Source organism: Gorilla gorilla, chromosome 12 (assembly GCF_029281585.2).
Source record: "Gorilla gorilla gorilla isolate KB3781 chromosome 12, NHGRI_mGorGor1-v2.1_pri, whole genome shotgun sequence".
NCBI classification, from domain to species: Eukaryota; Metazoa; Chordata; class Mammalia; order Primates; family Hominidae; genus Gorilla; species Gorilla gorilla.
Window position 1 is genome coordinate 92,161,483 of NC_073236.2, and position 18,795 is coordinate 92,180,277.

The 18,795-nt window shown below is 50.3% G+C and overlaps 1 protein-coding gene across 1 annotated transcript in view; it reads left to right on the plus strand.

The window, feature by feature from the left end:
* The first annotated feature begins 836 nt into the window (after positions 1-836).
* KCNK12 (potassium two pore domain channel subfamily K member 12) overlaps positions 837-18,795 on the plus strand; it is a 62,391-nt gene continuing 44,432 nt past the window's right edge. Inside the window, exon 1 of the mRNA XM_004029202.5 lies at positions 837-2,546. Coding sequence (XP_004029251.1) covers positions 2,156-2,546 — 391 coding nt within the window. The 5' untranslated portion in view covers positions 837-2,155. The remainder of the gene's footprint in view (positions 2,547-18,795) is intronic.

Here is an 18,795-nt window from a genome sequence, read left to right on the forward strand (position 1 = left end):
AACCAAATCTCCAGAGCACCCTGGTTTGGGACAATCAACACCCCAAGTCAGATGCCTTTCAGCTTTCAGCAGCTCTCCTGTCTGCAGTCCACCTTTCATTCTGCGACCGGCCCTAGTTTCGAAGGCGGGAAACGTTCAGTGAGTAGTGGAGGGAACACTTTTAGCACTATGACCCGTAATTGACTGACGCTGCTGCCACCACTTTGGGTTGACCTTAGCCCGGGATTGGAAATGGGCGGTAGGGCAGGGGCAGGGGTCTGCTTTTTGCCACCGCTCACTCACCTGGGATATCTAAGTACAGTCACCATTATTATTTTTATTTTCTGCCATCATATCATCACCAGGGTCTTGCTTCCCGCAGTCCATAGTAAGGGGGAGGACAGGGAAGGAGCTGGCTGCCTGAAGAGGATGATTTTCCGCCTGTACCGAGGGTGTTCCTCGCCAGAACTTTTGTGGCCCCGGCAAAGCCGGCTTGTGTCCAGCAGAGGAGCACCCGCAGCTGCGCGGGGCATCTGTCGTCTTTTCCTGCCGCGGTGGGGCGTAGGGGGGGCGACCATTTCCCAGGGGCGTTCCATAGCACACCGTTCCCCCCGCCGGCCTCAGGGGAGATGCTAGTGAGCTTCCCCTACACCTCCTCTATTCCTCTACTCTCTACCGCAGCCAGGGTCTTATTCCCCGCCCCGGGCTAGAGGGGTCGGTGAGCTGGGGTGGCGCGAGGAGCCCGGCAGTCCGCCGGGCCTGGGCTCTTTCTCCCGGTGGCACCTTGGCCCCCTACCCGCGCTTGACTCCTCCCCCGTCTCTATTCCGCAGCGTCCCCGCCCTGTCAGCAGCCTGCTTCAGCGACCGCACCTGCCTCGGGTGGCGGGTAGGGGGGTGCACACGGGAGGTAGAAAGGAAAACAGGGAGGGTTTGGGGTGCACAGCGCAGCGGGGTGAGCAGCCTTGCCCGCGCCTCGGACCCCTGCAGCCCTAGCGGCGCCCGCCCGCGGCTGCGGCACCGATGCGCTGTCCGCGGTGCTGACGCCGGCCGCCCGCTCGGTCGGGAGGGGGAGCAAACGCCCTCGTTCCCAGGTCGCCCGGAGCCCAGCGACCGCCTCTCCCCGATTCCCCGTTTCCAGTGGAACCCGCTGCGTCCTGGGGCTGCGGTTCGATCCAGGGCAAAGGAGTGAACGAAGGGAACTTAAACTTCGGACTAACGCCCGAGAATCCAGTGTCGGCGATTCGCGTCGCGCGGCCTCCAGCCCTGGAGACCTCAGAGCACCATCAACTTGAGCAAAGTTTCACCGCGGCATGAGATAAGGGAGAGATTCCAGAGGCGAAGCGCAGGGAGGAGCAAGACGAGGTTCCTCGGCGGAGTGGTAGCCCGCACCGCAGTCGGACACCTGCTCCGGTGCCCCGCATTGGTGCCGCCAGAGCCACCGGGAGGCGTCGCAGCAGCCCAACTCTCCACCCCCTCCCTCCTGTCCCTACTCACCCCTCCCCAACACCCCGCCCCGGGCGCCAGTGACTCCGCCTCTCCCTGCCGGGCGGCTCTTCGGCTGGAGCTGAGAAAGGAGCGCTTCCCCGGACTCAGCTCGGCTCCGAGGCTCCGAAGCCGACGCCGCCAGCTCAGCCCCGGGGGCGGGAGCAGGACTGCCCGCACAGCCCGCACCTAGGAGGCGCCGAGCCCGAACGCCTCATGGGACGCCCCCGGGGGCTCTCTCCACGCCTTGCTGCCGCGTCCCGGTCCTAGGCGCCCGGGATCCACGGCCCACCCCGCCCGCAGCCCGCGGCCTGTCTGGAGAGGAGTATGAGGCCCGGGGCCCCGCGGACGCCGGCCACCGGGCGGCAGGGGCCTAGCTGCGGAGCCCCGCGCCCGAGAGCGGCGGGTAAGGAGCCGCGGGAGCCGGCGAGGCGTCGGGGCGCGCAGAGGAGCGCCCCTGCCCGGGCACCCGCTGGGCCACGGGACTCGCGTGTGGCCTGAGCGCCGGGGAGGAGGCGGAGGCGCCCCTCTGTCCGGGCTCTGGGAAGGCAACGAGGGGCTCTGCGAAGGCGGCGAGGGGCTCCGCGGCGGCCCCGGACCCCTGGCCACCATCCTCACGCTCCTGCTCCCGCCGGGGGGATGTCGTGGCCCGGGCCCCGAGCGCCGCCCCGGCCCCGGGGCTGAGCTCCGGACCATGTCCTCCCGCAGCCCCCGGCCCCCGCCCCGCCGTAGCCGCCGCCGCCTGCCGCGCCCCTCCTGCTGCTGCTGCTGCTGCCGCCGTTCGCACCTCAACGAGGACACCGGCCGCTTCGTGCTGCTGGCGGCGCTCATCGGCCTCTACCTGGTGGCGGGTGCCACAGTCTTCTCGGCGCTCGAGAGCCCCGGCGAGGCGGAGGCGCGGGCGCGCTGGGGCGCCACGCTGCGCAACTTCAGCGCTGCGCACGGCGTGGCCGAGCCGGAGCTGCGCGCCTTCCTCCGGCACTACGAGGCCGCGCTGGCCGCGGGCGTCCGCGCCGACGCGCTGCGCCCGCGCTGGGACTTCCCCGGCGCCTTCTACTTCGTGGGCACCGTGGTGTCAACCATAGGTGAGCGGCGCGTCCCCCGCGCATCTTTCTTCTCTGTGCCTTTCACCTGCCGCCCTTTCCACTGCTCGGCCGCTCGGTCCGCGTCCTTCCGCTCTCCCTTCCCTTCTAATGTCCCTTTGCTTACTTTCGTCTCGCCCTCTTCTCCGCCGGCCCCCGTTCTCTCTCTCTCTCGCCCTCCCGGCTTTCAGTGAGGGAGGAAAGCCCACCTCTGGCGCTCACCCCGGGCCGCCTGTGCTCCAACACTGGCAGGCTCTGTGACCTGACCTTTGTGAGCCTCCGTTTTCTCCTCTAAGAATACGTGCCAAGAGCTACCGGTTCCTTCCTGTTTTCCACCCACAACCCCCAGGCCTCAGTTTCCTCTCCAGGATGATCTCAAAAGCCCCTTCTCCCTCCACCCTCAGCGCTTTTCTTTCTTTTCATAGTCTCCCCCGCTTTCTTCTTTTACCCTGTTTTCCCCCTCAGTGGCCTCTAACTCCTTTACCCTGGAGAGGGTGACCACTTGCCCCAGAATCACTTTCCCTAGATCTCCTTCCCACCTGCTTCTCCTACAATCTATACCGCCCCCCAAAGTAAAGCCCGTTAGCCTGAGGCCAGGACTTCAGCTGCTGTTGTTCTGCCTCCCTTCCTTGTGTTCTCCCCCAACTCCCAGCCCCTTCTCCAATTTCTTGACCCTTTTTTTGTTCCCTTGCCACTTTTTCCAACCATTAGTGGTACCAAGGGGTAGCTGGGAGCAGGGATAGTTCCCCTATTCTTTCCATCATCTCTTCTTTCTTTGGATATAAACAGTTCACGTTTTCTCAACCTTATGAAGAATGCTGTGTCAATAGTCCTTCAGGCCCCCACCCCTCTCTCTGTGGCCAGATTGCTGCCTCTGAGCTCCTGTGGAGAAATTCTGGAGCCACCCCTGCTCTCCATCCACCCCTTCATTCCTCTTTCTTCCTCTCCTCTCACTCACTTTTCCCATCCCCCACTTTCCCTGGGCCCTGGGTGTCATGTGAAACAAAGCCCCCACCCTCGGTTACTCACCTGTATAGAGTGCAGCAGAAATGCATGCTTATCACCTTGACAAGGCTGTGTGTGTCCCCCACTCCTGCTTTGAATCCCAGGATGGAAGAAGGCACTTGGCTGGTCACACCTCTAGTCACCCTAAGGCACTCTCTCCTGTGCAGTTTTGGAGGAGGGGGCTGGATTTGCTGGGCTTGAGAAGTGAGGGATTTCATAGACACACCTTCTGGAGTGGTTTGCTATGCCAGTTCAGATACAGAGGCATGGACTGTAACTGCCCAGGATAAGCCACAGCAGATGGCTGGTTGGAGGCAGGGAGAGAGGCTGCCTCCATGTGCAGCATATGAGCAGCTAGAGATGTCTCTCTAAGTGTATATGTATAGTCTATGAAAGCACTTCCTTGCCTTCAATGATTTTTCATGTGTCATGCTTGATCTGATTATTTTAAATAGAAAAGGCAAATATGGCCCAAGTCCAAGGCACACACAAATTGGATAAAAATACCCTTTAAAAAGCTATATCATGTTGTTATGGTGATAGAAGATATAAAATGACCCCCTCAAAAAAAATCCCCTTTTAAGAGCTGCATCAAGTTGCTATAGCAACTAGAGTTTTTTTTTTTAAGTGCTTTAAAAGTACTAAGGATGCTTAGTCCTAGAGGATGACATCATGCATCCATAGCTCATTGTTGACTTGTGCTCTTCTTCTTGTAAACATGCCCTTTCCCTTTCTTCCACCTAGAGGCACCTGTGCACATATTGGGTGGTCATAGCACTTTTTCCCAGTGACATGTTCTGGCTTCCTAATGGAACCCACAGGCTAAAGGGGAAGCTGTTGGCAGTGTCCCTTTCCTTTTTGGGCCATGAGTCCATCCAAATAAGGCCCCATTCCAATGGCCTGTGGTCTCTGTGCCTGTCTGATGAGCTCCATCAATCTGTCGTTCGGTGCTCCTTTGGAGGCACTGATTCTGAGCCCAGCCACAGCTTCTAAAGCTTCTGTTTCAGCAATTTACACAAAATCAAGTCAGTGTGTTGGGAAATTGTTCCATGCCCCAGCCTTTAGTCTACTGGCAGGATTGACTGTTCTTTAGTCAAGTGGAAAGGAGCTATATTCTCTTTCTTGATTCGTGTTTTCAGATGTAGGCAAGCAATGTAGGAGGGCTACACTGAAGCATGTGGTTATATTACGAGTGACCCAGCACGTTGCTTCCAAAATCTGCGGGGAAACATTTAAACCAGCCTGTGTACAGCTCAGGGTTGAACCAGCCCTCTGTGAGGATGCCAAGACAGCCACAAAAGTAGCAGGGTCTCTGCTGATTATTGCCCCTGCTGGGATATTCTGGGGTCAGTGGTTCAAATTGGTCACTTCCATCAGTCAGATAAGTTCTGCTGAATCCCCAAGTAGCATAATTGGCATTTCAGCTTTCTCTTTGCAAAATGCATTTGGATGAGGTTTAAGTAAAGATCTCCACAGGTCAGTTTCTCTTCTGCTTACATAGTTCCTTTCTCTTAAATGGCCTGAATCTTCAAAGACAATTATTATTATTACTGATGCTTGTATGGGTTCAACAGATCAGGGAGCAAAAGCTCAGTCCACAAAAAATGGGCAGTCAGGATTCTTTATCTGACTCTTTATCCAATGAAGAGGAAAATTAGCACATACCCAGTTTTATTTGATGAGTGAGCATCACAGTGTATATGGTTCATACAGTGCTGTGGAATTCCAGGGAACAAAATGATTTGATTCACTATTTATACTGCCTAATCAAAAGGACATACGTATGTGTGTGTGTGTGGTGTAGACCCAGATATATGATTCATCTAGACTTTAGTATTGGAAATCTTTCCTTCCATTCATTCCATAACATGATCGTATGTATCAGGCTGTATTTTGAAAGGTTAAAGCTTACTCCGCATGGCAGAGATTAAGGCATATTCCAACATGGGCAGCTGGATCACAGCATTTATGAGCAACATATCTTGGCCATCCTCACTGAAGATGATTAGAACAAGAAGGGGACCTTTTTGGTCCAATCTCATGTGGCACAGGGTTAGGGGACTTGTCAGTGGTCACACAGTTAATGAGGGGTTCAGCTAGGTCCAGAAACCAAGTTGTGCAATATCCACCAATTTCATGCATATAATTGGTGGGAACGTTCTTGTTTGAGATTGCAATATTTAATAATGTCTGTCTGTCTGAGTGTGAGAGAGAGTGTATGTGTGTGTAACCAGGGCAGGGACTGGTCTGCTGGTCTATTGGTCACGTCATCAACTGATTAAGTCCAGAGAAAACTTGAAGGACAAGACAGATTTACAGGCCAGACAAGTTAGAAGCATCTGGCAGGTCTTAGTTAGCTAGACAGGCAAAAGCCAGCCTAAAGGGCAGAGATGGGGTACTAGCAAGTAGGAGAACTTCTGGCAAACTGTGGTCTAAGGACAGAAGTCACTTGCTTTCTGCCCTTTTTTGCACCAGTGTGTGTATGTGTGTGTGCACACACACACTCTTGAGAGCACATGTGTATAGAGGAGGGGAAGAAGGGGCAGGAATGGGCTTTCACCTGGTGGAAGACGTAATGAAAGGTTCAGGTATGGCTGTATGTACTCAAGGTTACATGGAACACCACAATGAAGTAGAATGTTTGTCCTGATATTTGGTTTGAACAGGGCCCCGTATCCACAGCTGGGCAGTTTGCAATCGTGTAGATACATGTGTGTCTACACAGTGCGGTACCAGTGGAAAATTTTGCCTGTGATTATTCAGCAGCCGTTCAGGCTGTGAAGAAAGTTAATCTGAATAGCTCAAGTGAAATAAAAATCCACTTTGTAGTCTAAATTATTCATACCGATTGCTTACACTGAACTGAAATCCTGGGTAATTATTATTTCTCCCGTTTATGCTATGTGACATATTCCCTAGGGGTTGAAATCAAGTTTGTTTTAATGTGAATGTATCCATTCATTCATTCCGCCAATTAACAAACATCTAAGACAAGCATCACTCATCATAGATGCATGTGTGGCCTTTGGCATGTTGTCTGCACTTCCTGTGATTGTATGAACTCCTAAAGATAAAGATACTGTCTTGTGTTCTTTTAGCACGAAAGAATATTCTTGAAGACGGTATTCCAGCTCAAAGATATTCCAAACAATCCAAACAGAATTAACCCATCACTTCACATCCTAAAGGATGTTTATCAGTAACTTTGAAAAGATTAAATGGAAACTCTCCACTGGGGTTTTAATTATGCATCTGCTGTCAGATTTACACATAGGAAAGAACATATTTTAAAATCTTTCTCAAATGGCAGCTTGATATAAACAGAAATATTTTTGCTTCCTTTTATTAGGTTTTCTGGCAGCGTTTTTTAGCTATAAAGCTAAAATCATGCCGCTGTAGACGGGATGGTGTAGGTATAAGAGTTGTCACTTTTGGCACTGCATAATTTAACTTGCTACTTTCAGAATTAGGCACACTTAATTATTCAGCCACGAGATTAGTAACAAGTCCTAACTTTTTCCCTCTTTTTCAACATGGATTTTTTAAAACTCTTTTTGCTACAAAGGAAACTAAGACATTATAAGCCCAAAATGTCACTACCACATTTACATTCAACTTTCTTCTAACATGTATGTAATCCAGCTGGAGATAGTTTTGATATCTGGAATGAAATACATTATCCAGAAGGAGAGGCGCATCCTTCCTTGCGTATTTCTCTCATCAACTTTTTTTTTTAAAGAGACACAGTCTTACTCCATTGCCCAGGCTGGAGTACAGTGGTGCAAACACAGCTTACCATAGCCTCAACCTCCTGGGCACAAGCAATCTTTCCACCGCAGCCTCCCAAAAAGCTGGGATCACAGGCACACATCACCACACCTGGCTAATTTTTTTTTTTTTTTTTTTAAGAGACAGAGCCTCGCTACATTGCCCAGGCTGATGTCAAACTCCCGGGCTCAAGCAATCCTGCTACCCCAGCCTTTCAGCATGCTGGGATTACAGCCGGGAGCCACCAGCCACCATGCCCAGTCTCATCAACTATTTTTTATTCAAAGATGATGCTGTGACAGCTTTGAAGGACATTTAGGAAGAAAATATCTCCTTAAATTTGAAACTCTGGGTGGAGAGCAGGAAATGTGTTACCGTTCACTGCTCCATCCTCAGCACCCAGCATCAGACCTAGCCCATAGTAAACAATAATTATTTATTATATGAATAAGAGAACAAGTCATTCATGATACCACTGCACTAACACAACTCTTCGTGTCTGCACATTCCCCTGCAGTTCCTTGTCATGCCTTTTGTAGGAAAAAGAAAGGAAACTAACTGATGTGTACTGAGCTGCTTCTGTTTTATTAACATTTTATTACTGATGTTGTTTCTGTGTTTTCACGTAGTCTAATTTTAGTGGGTGCATAATATTCCATCTAGTTGATGTTCTGTAATTCACTACCCCTATTGCTGGATAGCTGGGTGTTTCCCAGTTTGGGGCTATTTTGAGTAATGCCACAGTGATCATCTTTATGCAAGATGGCCTTTTCTTTCTGTGATATCTCCTTGGGATGACTTCCAGCTGGTGAAATTGCTGAGTCAGTGGGTACTGCTGTCTTCATGGTGCTTGTGGCCCGCCTCTTTGGAGCGAGAGACTGTCTGGTCTCTTTGTATCTGAGCCTATGCCTCTACAAAGCCTAGGAGCGACTGGACAGTTATCCAGCTAATTTCTCCATGGAAAGGGGCCGCACATCCACTTGGTTTTCTCCAGGACTGCACTCAGTTCCAGGAGGTGAGCTGCCTCCCAAACAAGGCTGTGGCATTAGGATCTTCAACCTCCCTTGTTTTAATGAGAGCAGCTTCCTTTGGGAAGTTCTGGGAGAGTGGAGAAAGGTAAGAAGAAAAAACAGGTGGGGGCACTGCCAGGCCATCAAAAACTGAGACAAGAAAGGTACCTGGATCCCCCTGCTCTCCCCTGGACTCCCAGGAATGGTCTGCCACTATTCCTGGGCCAAGCCAGCTGAGAGAGAACATATTTCCACTCAGTCTTGACTATGCCCAAGGGCCCCCGCGTCAAACAGCTCAGAATTGTGCCGAATGGAGCAAAGGTACACTCCTAGAGTATTCTAGCTGGAAGCACCACAAAGATCCTTCATAACTTTCCCCAGGCATGTAGACCATTTTGTCAACAAAGGCCAACAATCAGCCCATTATAGCAAATAGGAGCAGAGCTGCTGTAATTGCGGGTGGGGGCCGGAGTCCGGACCAGTGGGCCTTTCCTCAGTTGCCACCCGCTCCCTGAAGTCTTCTCTGAGGAGCCCTAGAGCATCTCCAAGACCAGCCCAAAGAGGGTGAATTTACCCTCGTTCCTCATTTTACACAAGGCTCAGAGAGGAGGAGAGGTTGCCCAAGTTACCCAGCAAGTCAAAGGGGGATTCGCTGAGAGCTTGAGCTCTCATCCTCCCTAGAAGAGTTACATCAATATTGCCAAAGGTAGGTGTATCTCTCTCACTCTCCCACACCCTTTCTTACACACATAATTCTCACACAAACAGCACACACAGACACACACACACACTGCTCACATAGACAAGTAGAGAATCCAGCACAGTTCTGAGAGGGCACCAAGGCTTCCCAGAAGGGGTGAGTGTTGCGCTATGCACAGAGGGGAGGAGCTGGAGAGAAGGGTGGGTATCTGAGGAGCAGAAGGCAGGCTGAGTGACTTGTGAGGGGGCTTTGGGTAAAAACTCCTGCTTGATCTGGAGATGGTGGTGGTAGCCTTGGGTAAGTATTCAGTAAGTGTCCCCATCCCTGACACCTGGAGCAGCACTCCCTTGCCTTGTTTGGCTGCCTCAGATTCAGATGATCTTGGAAACAACAAAGGGCCGTTGGTCTATTCCTGTGTCACCCCCAGCTCTGGAGTCCTCCCCAAGTTTTCTAGCCCTTCCATTTTTTCCGTCCAGTTCCACTGACTTTCCGGGGTCTGGGGTTCTGCATGGGGCCACCAGCCAGCAATCCGGAAAGTGTGTGGAGCCCAAGGTGGGTGCTTTGGGCAGAGCCCAGCCTCTGATCCTCACCAAAGTTTTTTTAAGAGACACGGTTATACTCTCTGCAGAGTTTCTACACAGGGAGAGTTGGTGAGGAACAGGGGGTGGAGGGGCTTGAAACTGCAGGAAGCACAGCACTTTCCAGGAGGTTGGGGAGGTGCTGGTAGAGAATGAAGAAGGGTACTGAAGCCCCTTGGCTCTCACCCTAAGCCAACTCTTGGCTGCCACCACTGCTATGAGACTCTGGCCCCAGGAAGTTCTACCCCAAACCGTGCCATTCCCTAGCCACCTACCAGGAGACTCTAGGTCCCCTCTCCAAGTGGCCACTGGCTATGGTGGAGAATGCTCTGGACTCTGTCTTGTGAGTGCTGCCTCCTCCCTGCGCTTGGCCAACCCCCAGCTCGGGGCTAAGTTCCTGGCTTACTAGCAGGTCAGTGGTAACTGGTGTGACTGGGCCCTTAGAAAAATTGAGCCCTGGGGTTTCTCCTCCATCTGCTTCCTCAAGATCCCAGAGGATCTCATTCCAAGGTGACCTCAGGATGAAGCATCCAGAATCTTGTAATTGCAGATTTTACAATGTTCACAGCGTCTTTATACTCAACAGCAACAGATGTTACAGACCAGGAAGGTAGGATAGCATGCAGCAGTGCTTCTCAAACTGTAAGGTGCCTGGAACCACCTGGGAATCTGCCTACCAAGTAGTTTCTGTTGAGTAGGTCTGGGGTGGGACCTGACAGTCTGCATTCCTCATGATCTCCTGGCAATGCCTATGCTGATGCACTTGGAGTCGCTAGGGTAGAGAGAACAGCGGTGAGTCAGGCACTAGGAGTCTAGACCTGGCTCTGCCACTAACTGGCTGCGTGGCTTTAGGCAGGACATATCACCATTCAGTGCCTCAGTTTCTCCCTTACTAAAAGAAGGGAATGCCCAAGGTCCTTTGAGCCCCTTCTTAGCTCAGATGTTCTTATATCTGGGAAGACTATTGGCTCATATCCTTCCTTCCAGTATAGTTTAGTGTCGACTCTAAACACACCAGCACTGCAGCCAGCCTGCTTGCCTGGATTCACGTCCTAATTCTTAAGTATTCAAACTGTGTGGTTTTGGTGAGTGGATATACTTCTCCTTGCCTCAGTTGCCTCCTCTCTAAAGTGAAGACCATGATGGTTCTTACCCCATGGGGTTACTTTAAAGACTGAAGGCTCTAACCCATGGGTGCAGTGCCTGGTAACCCTGAGTAGCATCTGCTCCCCAGATCTCGGCAACCCTGTTGGTGAGCCCTGCCCTGCCTCTCTGTGAAGGAGGGGAGGCCAAGGCACATTTCCTTCCCTGTAGCTCACCCGGCCACACCACCCTGTGCATGGTCCAGTCCTCTGGGCCTCAGCCCCCCTGCTGTGTGGCACCTGCTGCACTCTGGTTGGTCACTGCCTCTCGGGTGTGTTGTGTCCTATGCTGTTACATAACCGGCCTGGAAGGGTACTTTTGAAAATGCATTTTTCTTTGGGTCCTCAACTAGAATATCTTAATCATCCCTCATAGGCGCAGTGCTCTTTAATCATTGTCAAGGACGTAATTGGTGGATAACTGAATGAATGATTGAGTGGTGAGTTAGACCAGTGACATCCAGTGCTTCTCTGCCCCCCACACCCAGAGCAGAGCCCTGGGCAGCCACACTCCTGGCCACCCTCCTTGTTTCCAGGTGTGCTGAGGCCTCTTGGCAGTGCTTAGGCTGAGGAGGAGGTTGTGGAGTTGAAGAGTAGCAGGGAAGCCAGATGCTGGCTGAGGCCAGGTCCCGCCACACTTCTCTGAGGTGGGTCCAGTGTCATGGCTGCTGGGTGAAGGTCGCTGAAGGAAGGCACTGCAGCAAATAGCCCCATGTGTGGGTGCCAGGCTGCTGCTCCCTGCACCCCGGGGCTACCATGACTCCCTGGTGGGTGGAGGAAGCACCGGGACCCCCTTCCCAGGCCGAAGCCTCCTGGAGCAGGACAGGATCTGGGGCCAGGGGAGGCCGCAGAGCCCACCAGTATCTCCCCTTTCCAAACTCTCCATCATGCCAGCAGCCAATGCCTTTGTTCTGGGGAGTGAGGGGGATAACTGAGGCATTGTTGGTCTCCCTGATTGACTCCCCTCCCTGCCACATGGCATGTTTGCCAGTTCACTGTGTTTTTATCTGCATTTACTCAGTAAGCTCCCAAAAATCCTAGGACAGCAAAGAAAATTATATCCCATTTCACAGATGACAGGCTCAGAGAGGTTAAGCAACTTTCTTGGCATCACACAGCAAGTCAGTCAATGGCAGAATAGAGGATCCAGGGCTCCTGACTGCTCAAGATCTCTGCTGTCTCTGAATTGTGCAGTTCCACAGAGGAGGAAGAACCATAGCCCAGTCTGGGGTCTGCAGGGTTGTGTGGGTGGAGGAGGAGGATGAGGAGGCATCAGCGAGAGCTGAAGCACAGTTTGGGGACTCTGGGATTTGGCTGTGCTGTGCTTCTGGCAGTGTCAGTGGCTACACTAAAGCGAGGGCTGCCTGCTTCCCATCCTTCGCCACCTAGTACCTCTCTGTGAAGGAGGCTGCCAACCAGATCGGAGAGGGTAGAGCACGTGCTTCCCACAGAGCTCACCAGAACTCTGGGAACTTGTTGAAGAGGACCGAGCTCCCGCCCAGACCTGAGAACCCTCAGCCTTGCACTGGAAACAGCTGCAGTGGGCATGGACAGGCCGGACAGAAAACCGAAAAAACAGGAGGGCCTCCCTTAAGCACACCAGCAAGGAAAGCCTGGGGACATGGCCAGCTCAGAACTCGCCTCCTGAAGGCTGGTTGGCTTGAGGGAGACTCTGCTTAAGGTCATGTCCTGAAACAGACCCTGCCTAGACCTTGCACCAAGCACCTGCCAGTGCTACTCTCTTCTCTAGCCACCCTTAACTTCTGTCCCCCTTACCTTGCACTTTAAGCCTCTAGGCTGTTACATATGCTGTACTCTCCACCTGGAATGCCCTTCCCTTCCTCCCTGTTTTCTACCAGGTGAAATCAGTCTTCAAGATCCAGCTCAAATGGTGCCACTAGAGAGGGACCTACTGTGAAGTCCCTCTTACTGCCCTCAGACCTGTGACAATCATTTGTTTCTATGCCAGCTTCCCCATCTGCGAAGTAAGCCACCGTTCAGTGGGTTAAGATGTGTCTAAAGCTGGCCAAGGGCCCAGCACATAGTAGGTAGGCAGAAAACTTAGTTTCTTCTTTCTCCACCTCAGAAGCTACATCTTAGTAGTGCTTGTCACTGTTACAATTAATAACATGGTAATAACCATGATGGCAGCAGCTATGCATTGAATGACTACTTTGAAGTGCAGCAAAGAGGTAATTTCTGTCAATCATGGAGCATAATACTTGGCACAAAGTAGGTGATTAATCAACATGTTGAGTGGATGGAATGAATGAGTAACTGAAAACCCTGGACTGCTGGAAATTAACAACAAAAAATAAAAACTGAGCAAGCTGGGCCCAGGCCAGGTTTCCAGAACCTCCCAGGGCCTCCCTGCCGGGCTCCCCACTCCTACAGCTGGAGGGGCTGGCTGTGCATGAGCCCCTCTGCTGGGCCGTTGCTTTAATGCTCTCTCAGTGGCTGGCAGGTGTGCAGCAGGGCAGCCAGCTCATTCTGGAGCTCCCCTCCCTGGCAGTGCTGTTTCCATGGCTCTCTGAGTCAGCTGGGTCCTTATCCTGACCCTGCCCTGGACTGAAACCAAACTAGACAATTCTAAGCCTCAGCCCTTGTTACCCTCAGAAAGCAGTAGGAAAAGTTCAGTTCTGAACTAGGAGGGCTTCTGGTCCTAGTTTTCCCACTGACTCAGATTTCCTATCTGGCCCTGGCCTTGGCCACATCTCTTAGCCATAAAGAGGCCCTGCTCAATTCCACCTCTCAGTCCAGTGGTTCTGCCTTTTCTCTTCACCTGCCCAGGACACATTCCTTAGAAACTGGAGGTTGCTTCACACATTTGACGGAAGTTTAATCAGTAATGAAATGCAATTCCACAAACCAGGAAAAGCCACCCCCACCCACACGGCCCAGCACCATCACAATGCCTCCAAAAATACTTGGGGAAGCTTTTATTGGAATCAGTTGTCCTAGCTTTCTGGAAAGTTTCAGTTGAGATAAACGCAAACTCCGAATCGCACTCCGCGTGACTCCTCTCTAATCCTTTCCAAATGGCCATGATCCTCTTCCCTGCTGCCAAGTGTTCTGAATTCTGAGCGCCTCGTGTGAGCCTGTTTAGCTGCTAACAACAGGACCTGCCAGGAATGCTGCAGGGACAGCCCAGGTGCGAGAGGGAAAGGTAGGCACGGGCCTCTGCCTGTGCTGAGTGTGTTGGCATTTCCTAGGGGCGGGGTGCATTTTGGAGGCCATGCAGGTTTGGATTGTTGGGTTCTCTTCTAAAATGGAAGGTCGGGAAAGAAAGCTGAGATTGCATGGGAGCTAATTCTGAAGGTCTGGCAGCCTCAGTGGCAGGCAGGGAAGAGGTCCTTGCCTGTGTCAGTGCAGAAGTGGGACTGCAGGGCCTGCCCCTGCCAGCACCCTCTTTGTCACTCCCCACACTTCCTGCTGGTTTGGCATGGAATCACTTGTGTGACTGTGTGCTTAGCATCTGCTTCTCTTGCCAGATTCTGGGTTCCTGGAAGATGAGAACTCTATCTCCTCCATTCCCCTCCATGTCTCCAACGCCTGGCACAGGGCATGGCACATGGGAGGGGCTACAGAAATATTTTCGGAATCAATGTAAATTTGAATGAATGGCTGTTTCCAAGATTCCCAACTCTACCTAGGCACCTGTTTTATAAAAAGTAAAATATGATGATCAGATGATGACCTGCTTTGTAAAAGAAGGCTTTGATTCTCAAAGGGATTCATTCCAAAGCTTCTGTAAGCAGAAACATACCCCATTATATTTAAAGAGAGATGTAACTTGTAACCAATGTCAGGAACCCAGCAGCTGCATGAAGTCCACCTTACTGCCATTTCTACCTTCACAGTCCCCAAATCCCTAAGGCATCTCAGTCCTTAACATCAAATTAGTGAGCAATATACATGACCCAGAAGGCAGTTCAGAAGAGTATATAACAAGAGCTGAAGTGGGTCATACACCTGTACTGATTGGAGTTGTTCGGGCCTCTTGGTGCAGTCAAGCAGAGATTGGATTGTATGCCTAACATACGGAAATTGCCTCACAAAGCTCCTTGATGTGCATTGTTCAGCCGGGCAGGTATGCATTATTCATGTATCCATTTTAAGAATGAAGAAATCTGCATTGCCAAGTGACAATTTGCAGTACAATGTAGTGGTTAGGGAGAGAATGCTGGGGGCCCTGGTTTTGGGTATGAATTTTAGCTTGTCTTGGTCTGTTTTCTGCTTCCATAACAGAATATCACAGACTGGGTAATTTATTAAAAAAACAAACAAAAAAAAAAACAAGTTGATTTAACTCACCATTCTGGAGGCTGGGAAGTTTATGATAGAGGGCTCTGGCATCTGGCAAGAGTCATCCATGTGGAAGGCATCACATGGTGAGCAAGTGCAGGACAGAATCAGCCCAAACTCATCCTTTTATCAGGAGCCCACTCCCGCAATAACCAACCCACTCCAGTGATGATGACATTAATCCATTCATGAGAACAGAACCCACATGACCCAATCACCTCTTAAAGTTCTCACCTCTTAAAAGTCTTACAATAGCCATTGGATTTCAACGTAAGTTTTGGAGGAGACATTCAAACCATAGCAAGCTCTGTCATTGGGGTTGCCAGCATGCATCTCCTGCCCATTCACTGAAGTCTGCCTCACTGAGTTCCTCTCCAACCTTCTCCAGCCTCCCACAGATGATGCATCCAAGAACTGGGCTCCTTAACCATCTCATCTATAACCATATTTCTTTCCATCCCACCCCAGCAGGTCATTTGGTTCTATCTATGTATGTCCTTGCTATTACTAGTAACTGCATTACCTTCAAAGTTTTTGACTCTAAACATCTCACCTCTGACCACCACCTCCCATGCTTCCAGCTCCCATCCTTTGATATCACCCTGTTTGGGTGAGATCATAATCCTTTGGCTGTAAGACCTACAGGTCCTTTACACTCCCACTCTTATTTTTCCACCATCTTCTTTGAGCCTGCATTTCTTTTTTAACTCAGCTTGGATTCATTCCCTTTTCAGAGACCCTTAACTTCCTTGCCCCTCTCTCCCTATGTTGTACCCCTATCAAAATACCAACTTCCCACGTATTCTTCATCTGCCCTCAAGCAGCTGAATATGGCTAACGAACTATGCAGAGACGCTGACTGGTCCAACTTTAAATTGGTGACCCTGAGTACCAGCTGGACACTCCACACTGGCAGCACCCCCCACATCCCACTGTACTTCCTACTGTGTCCACCACTTATCCTCCCTCTCCCATCTTTAGCCTCCCATTCCCCTCACTCTCTGCTAACTACCTTTTTTTCACACTCCATTGAGGTAATAAAAGTAATCAGAAGGGGACTTCCTTATCTTCACACCCCTAAATCCACCCACCATGTGGAGCTGCTTTCTCTCCTGTGGCAGTGGATGAAGTGCCCACTTACAAATGCCAGCTTCACTGGGTCTCACTTCCTCTAACTTCCTCCACGGCTTAGTTCCTGTCATTACCCACTCCCCATGCATTGTTAATTTATACTCCATCGGTATGCAAACATGTATATTCTTCCTTCTTAATAGACCCTGCATCACCCTCCTGCTACTTTCCCATTTCTCTGCCCTCCTTTACAGGAAAGCTTCTGAGAAGAGTAGTCAACCTCTCCCTCACCTGCCCTTCTCCCCTGGATCCACCTCAATCAGGAGTCCAGCCCCACCTTTCCAGTGACTACGTTATTGTAAGGTCCCTAGTGGCCCCCTTCCTAAAAAATCCAGTGATGACTTGCCTGTCCTCAGCATCTCAGCAACATTTGACATGGCTGACCATTTATCCTCAAACTCCTCTTTTCTCTTGGCTTCCAGAACATCATGCTGTCCTTGATCCTCACTGGCTGCTTTCCTTGGTCCTTTTTGCTGGATCTCTATGTGACCTTTCAATATGACAGGGCCCCATGCTCAGTCCTTACTCTGGACTGTCTCCAAACAATCTCTCACCTGTAGAGGAAAAGCTTTTCCCCTACATTTTCTTATTTTCAGCAGCTAGGGCCCTGAATTAAAAAACAGATTAATAGGAGAAAAGATTTATTGCATATACATATGGAGGCCTTCATGGAAAAGTAATTACCTAAAAAGAAGTTGTATACCATTTTAACAAAGAGTGATAAATTGTGAAGTAATGATGAGATAAAAGGAGTTTGGACTTCTAGAAGTGGTAAATTATGGGAAGATAAATATAGGGGGGAAACTAATGGAGAATAAGCTTTGATTTTAGTAAGGTTTGTTATGCAGACTCAATCTTGTACAATCTCTAGAGTGATAATGGGGTCCCCAGTGATTAAGAGTACAGAGAGGGTAAGGAGGACACCTTGGCAAAGGGAAATTTATGTCCTGCCTTTAGGCAGATAGGGGAGGATAAGGAGCTTTCTTTGCATCTGCTGCCTCCAAATTGCCTGCAGCTCAAAACAATCCTTGTGCTAAAGTGACATATTTGGGGATGGCATACTCTGATCCCCTTCACACCCTTTGGCTTTAAACCCATTTATCTATTGATGAATAACCCATCTTCTACACTAAGCTTCAGAACCATGGGTCCAACTGCCCACTTGACATCTCCACATGGATATTCAATATGTATCAAAACTTTTAAAAGCCCAAAATAGAACTCCTGATTCCTGCTATATCCCACTCTTGACTGTTCCCCTCACAAGCTGTTCCTGCTCCTTGGTACACTGCTCCATGAGTCTTCATATCAATAAATGTCATCCATATAAAGAGTTGTCCTGATTCCTCTTTTTTTCCTAAACTTTCATATCCAATTCATCATCAACTCTTGTCAGCTCAATCCGCATAATACATTCTGATTCCATCCACTTGTCTCCCTGCCCATCACGACCAGTCTACTCCAACTGTCACCATCATTTCTTGCTGGGGCAACTAAGTTAGCATTCTAACCAATCCCCCAGCTTTCTCTATGCTCCTTGACAGCCTGTTCTTCACACACAGCCAAAGAGATCTTTAAAAGTGGAAGTCAGGCCAAGTCCTTTGCTTGTTTGAAATCCTTCAGTGACTTCCTGTTGCACAAAATCTGACTCTTCACCATGACACTCAAGGCCCTGCATAATCTGGCCCTGACCCCTCTTAGCCTCACTGGCACTGCTTTCCCCTTCACTCAATGCACTACAGCCACACTGGACTTACCCAGATCAGACTTCTGGGCATTTACACTTGCTGTTCCTGCTGCCTGGCGCACTGCTCTGTGAGTCACAGCATGGCTGACTTCTCTTAACCACATTCAAGCCTCATATCTAAAGCTAAAATGTCACCCTTGAGGAGCGTTCCCTGGTCCCCCGATTATAGTAGTGTCCCCCACTAACCCCTAGTCACTGTCCCTCACACTATTCTGCCTTATTGTCCTTAGAACATGTACCGTTTTTGGAAATCATCCTGTTCATGAACAAATAATGTGTTTATGTGTTTGTTTGTTCCCTGACCTCTGCTCACTCCCTGCTCCATGAGAACAGGGTTCTTGTCTCTCTTGTCCACTATTATATTCCCATTGCCTAGCACAGTACCTTGTGTTTGTTGAATAGATGAACTTCCAAAGCTTCCATTTTAACATTTATAAAATGGGAATCATAATAACACCTGTATCATGTGGTGGTTGGGAGAATTATATGAGACAATGAATGCAGGTACTTAGTCTGGCCCCGGTATTTCATAAGCACTTTAATGTGGGCTTATATTTTTATTAATAGATAATCTGGCTGAGTTCACATGTAAGTGGCAAAGCTAAACCCTGAGCTGAGTTCTGTGACCCCAGATCTTTTGTTCTTTCCAGTATGTCTGATGCCACCTCTCAGGTTGCAGGGTAGGCAGGTTTGAAAGAACAGTGTGAGTGAGGTCAGGATCAGCCTACCTTAAGCAAGTTAAGGAACAATGACAGGTGAAACTTCTTCAATAGGTTAAGGTCATATTGGAGGGCTTTGAAAGCCAGGTGGAAACATTTAGACTTGGTATGGGGGCAACAGGAAACCACTGGAGTTCTTGAACAGGG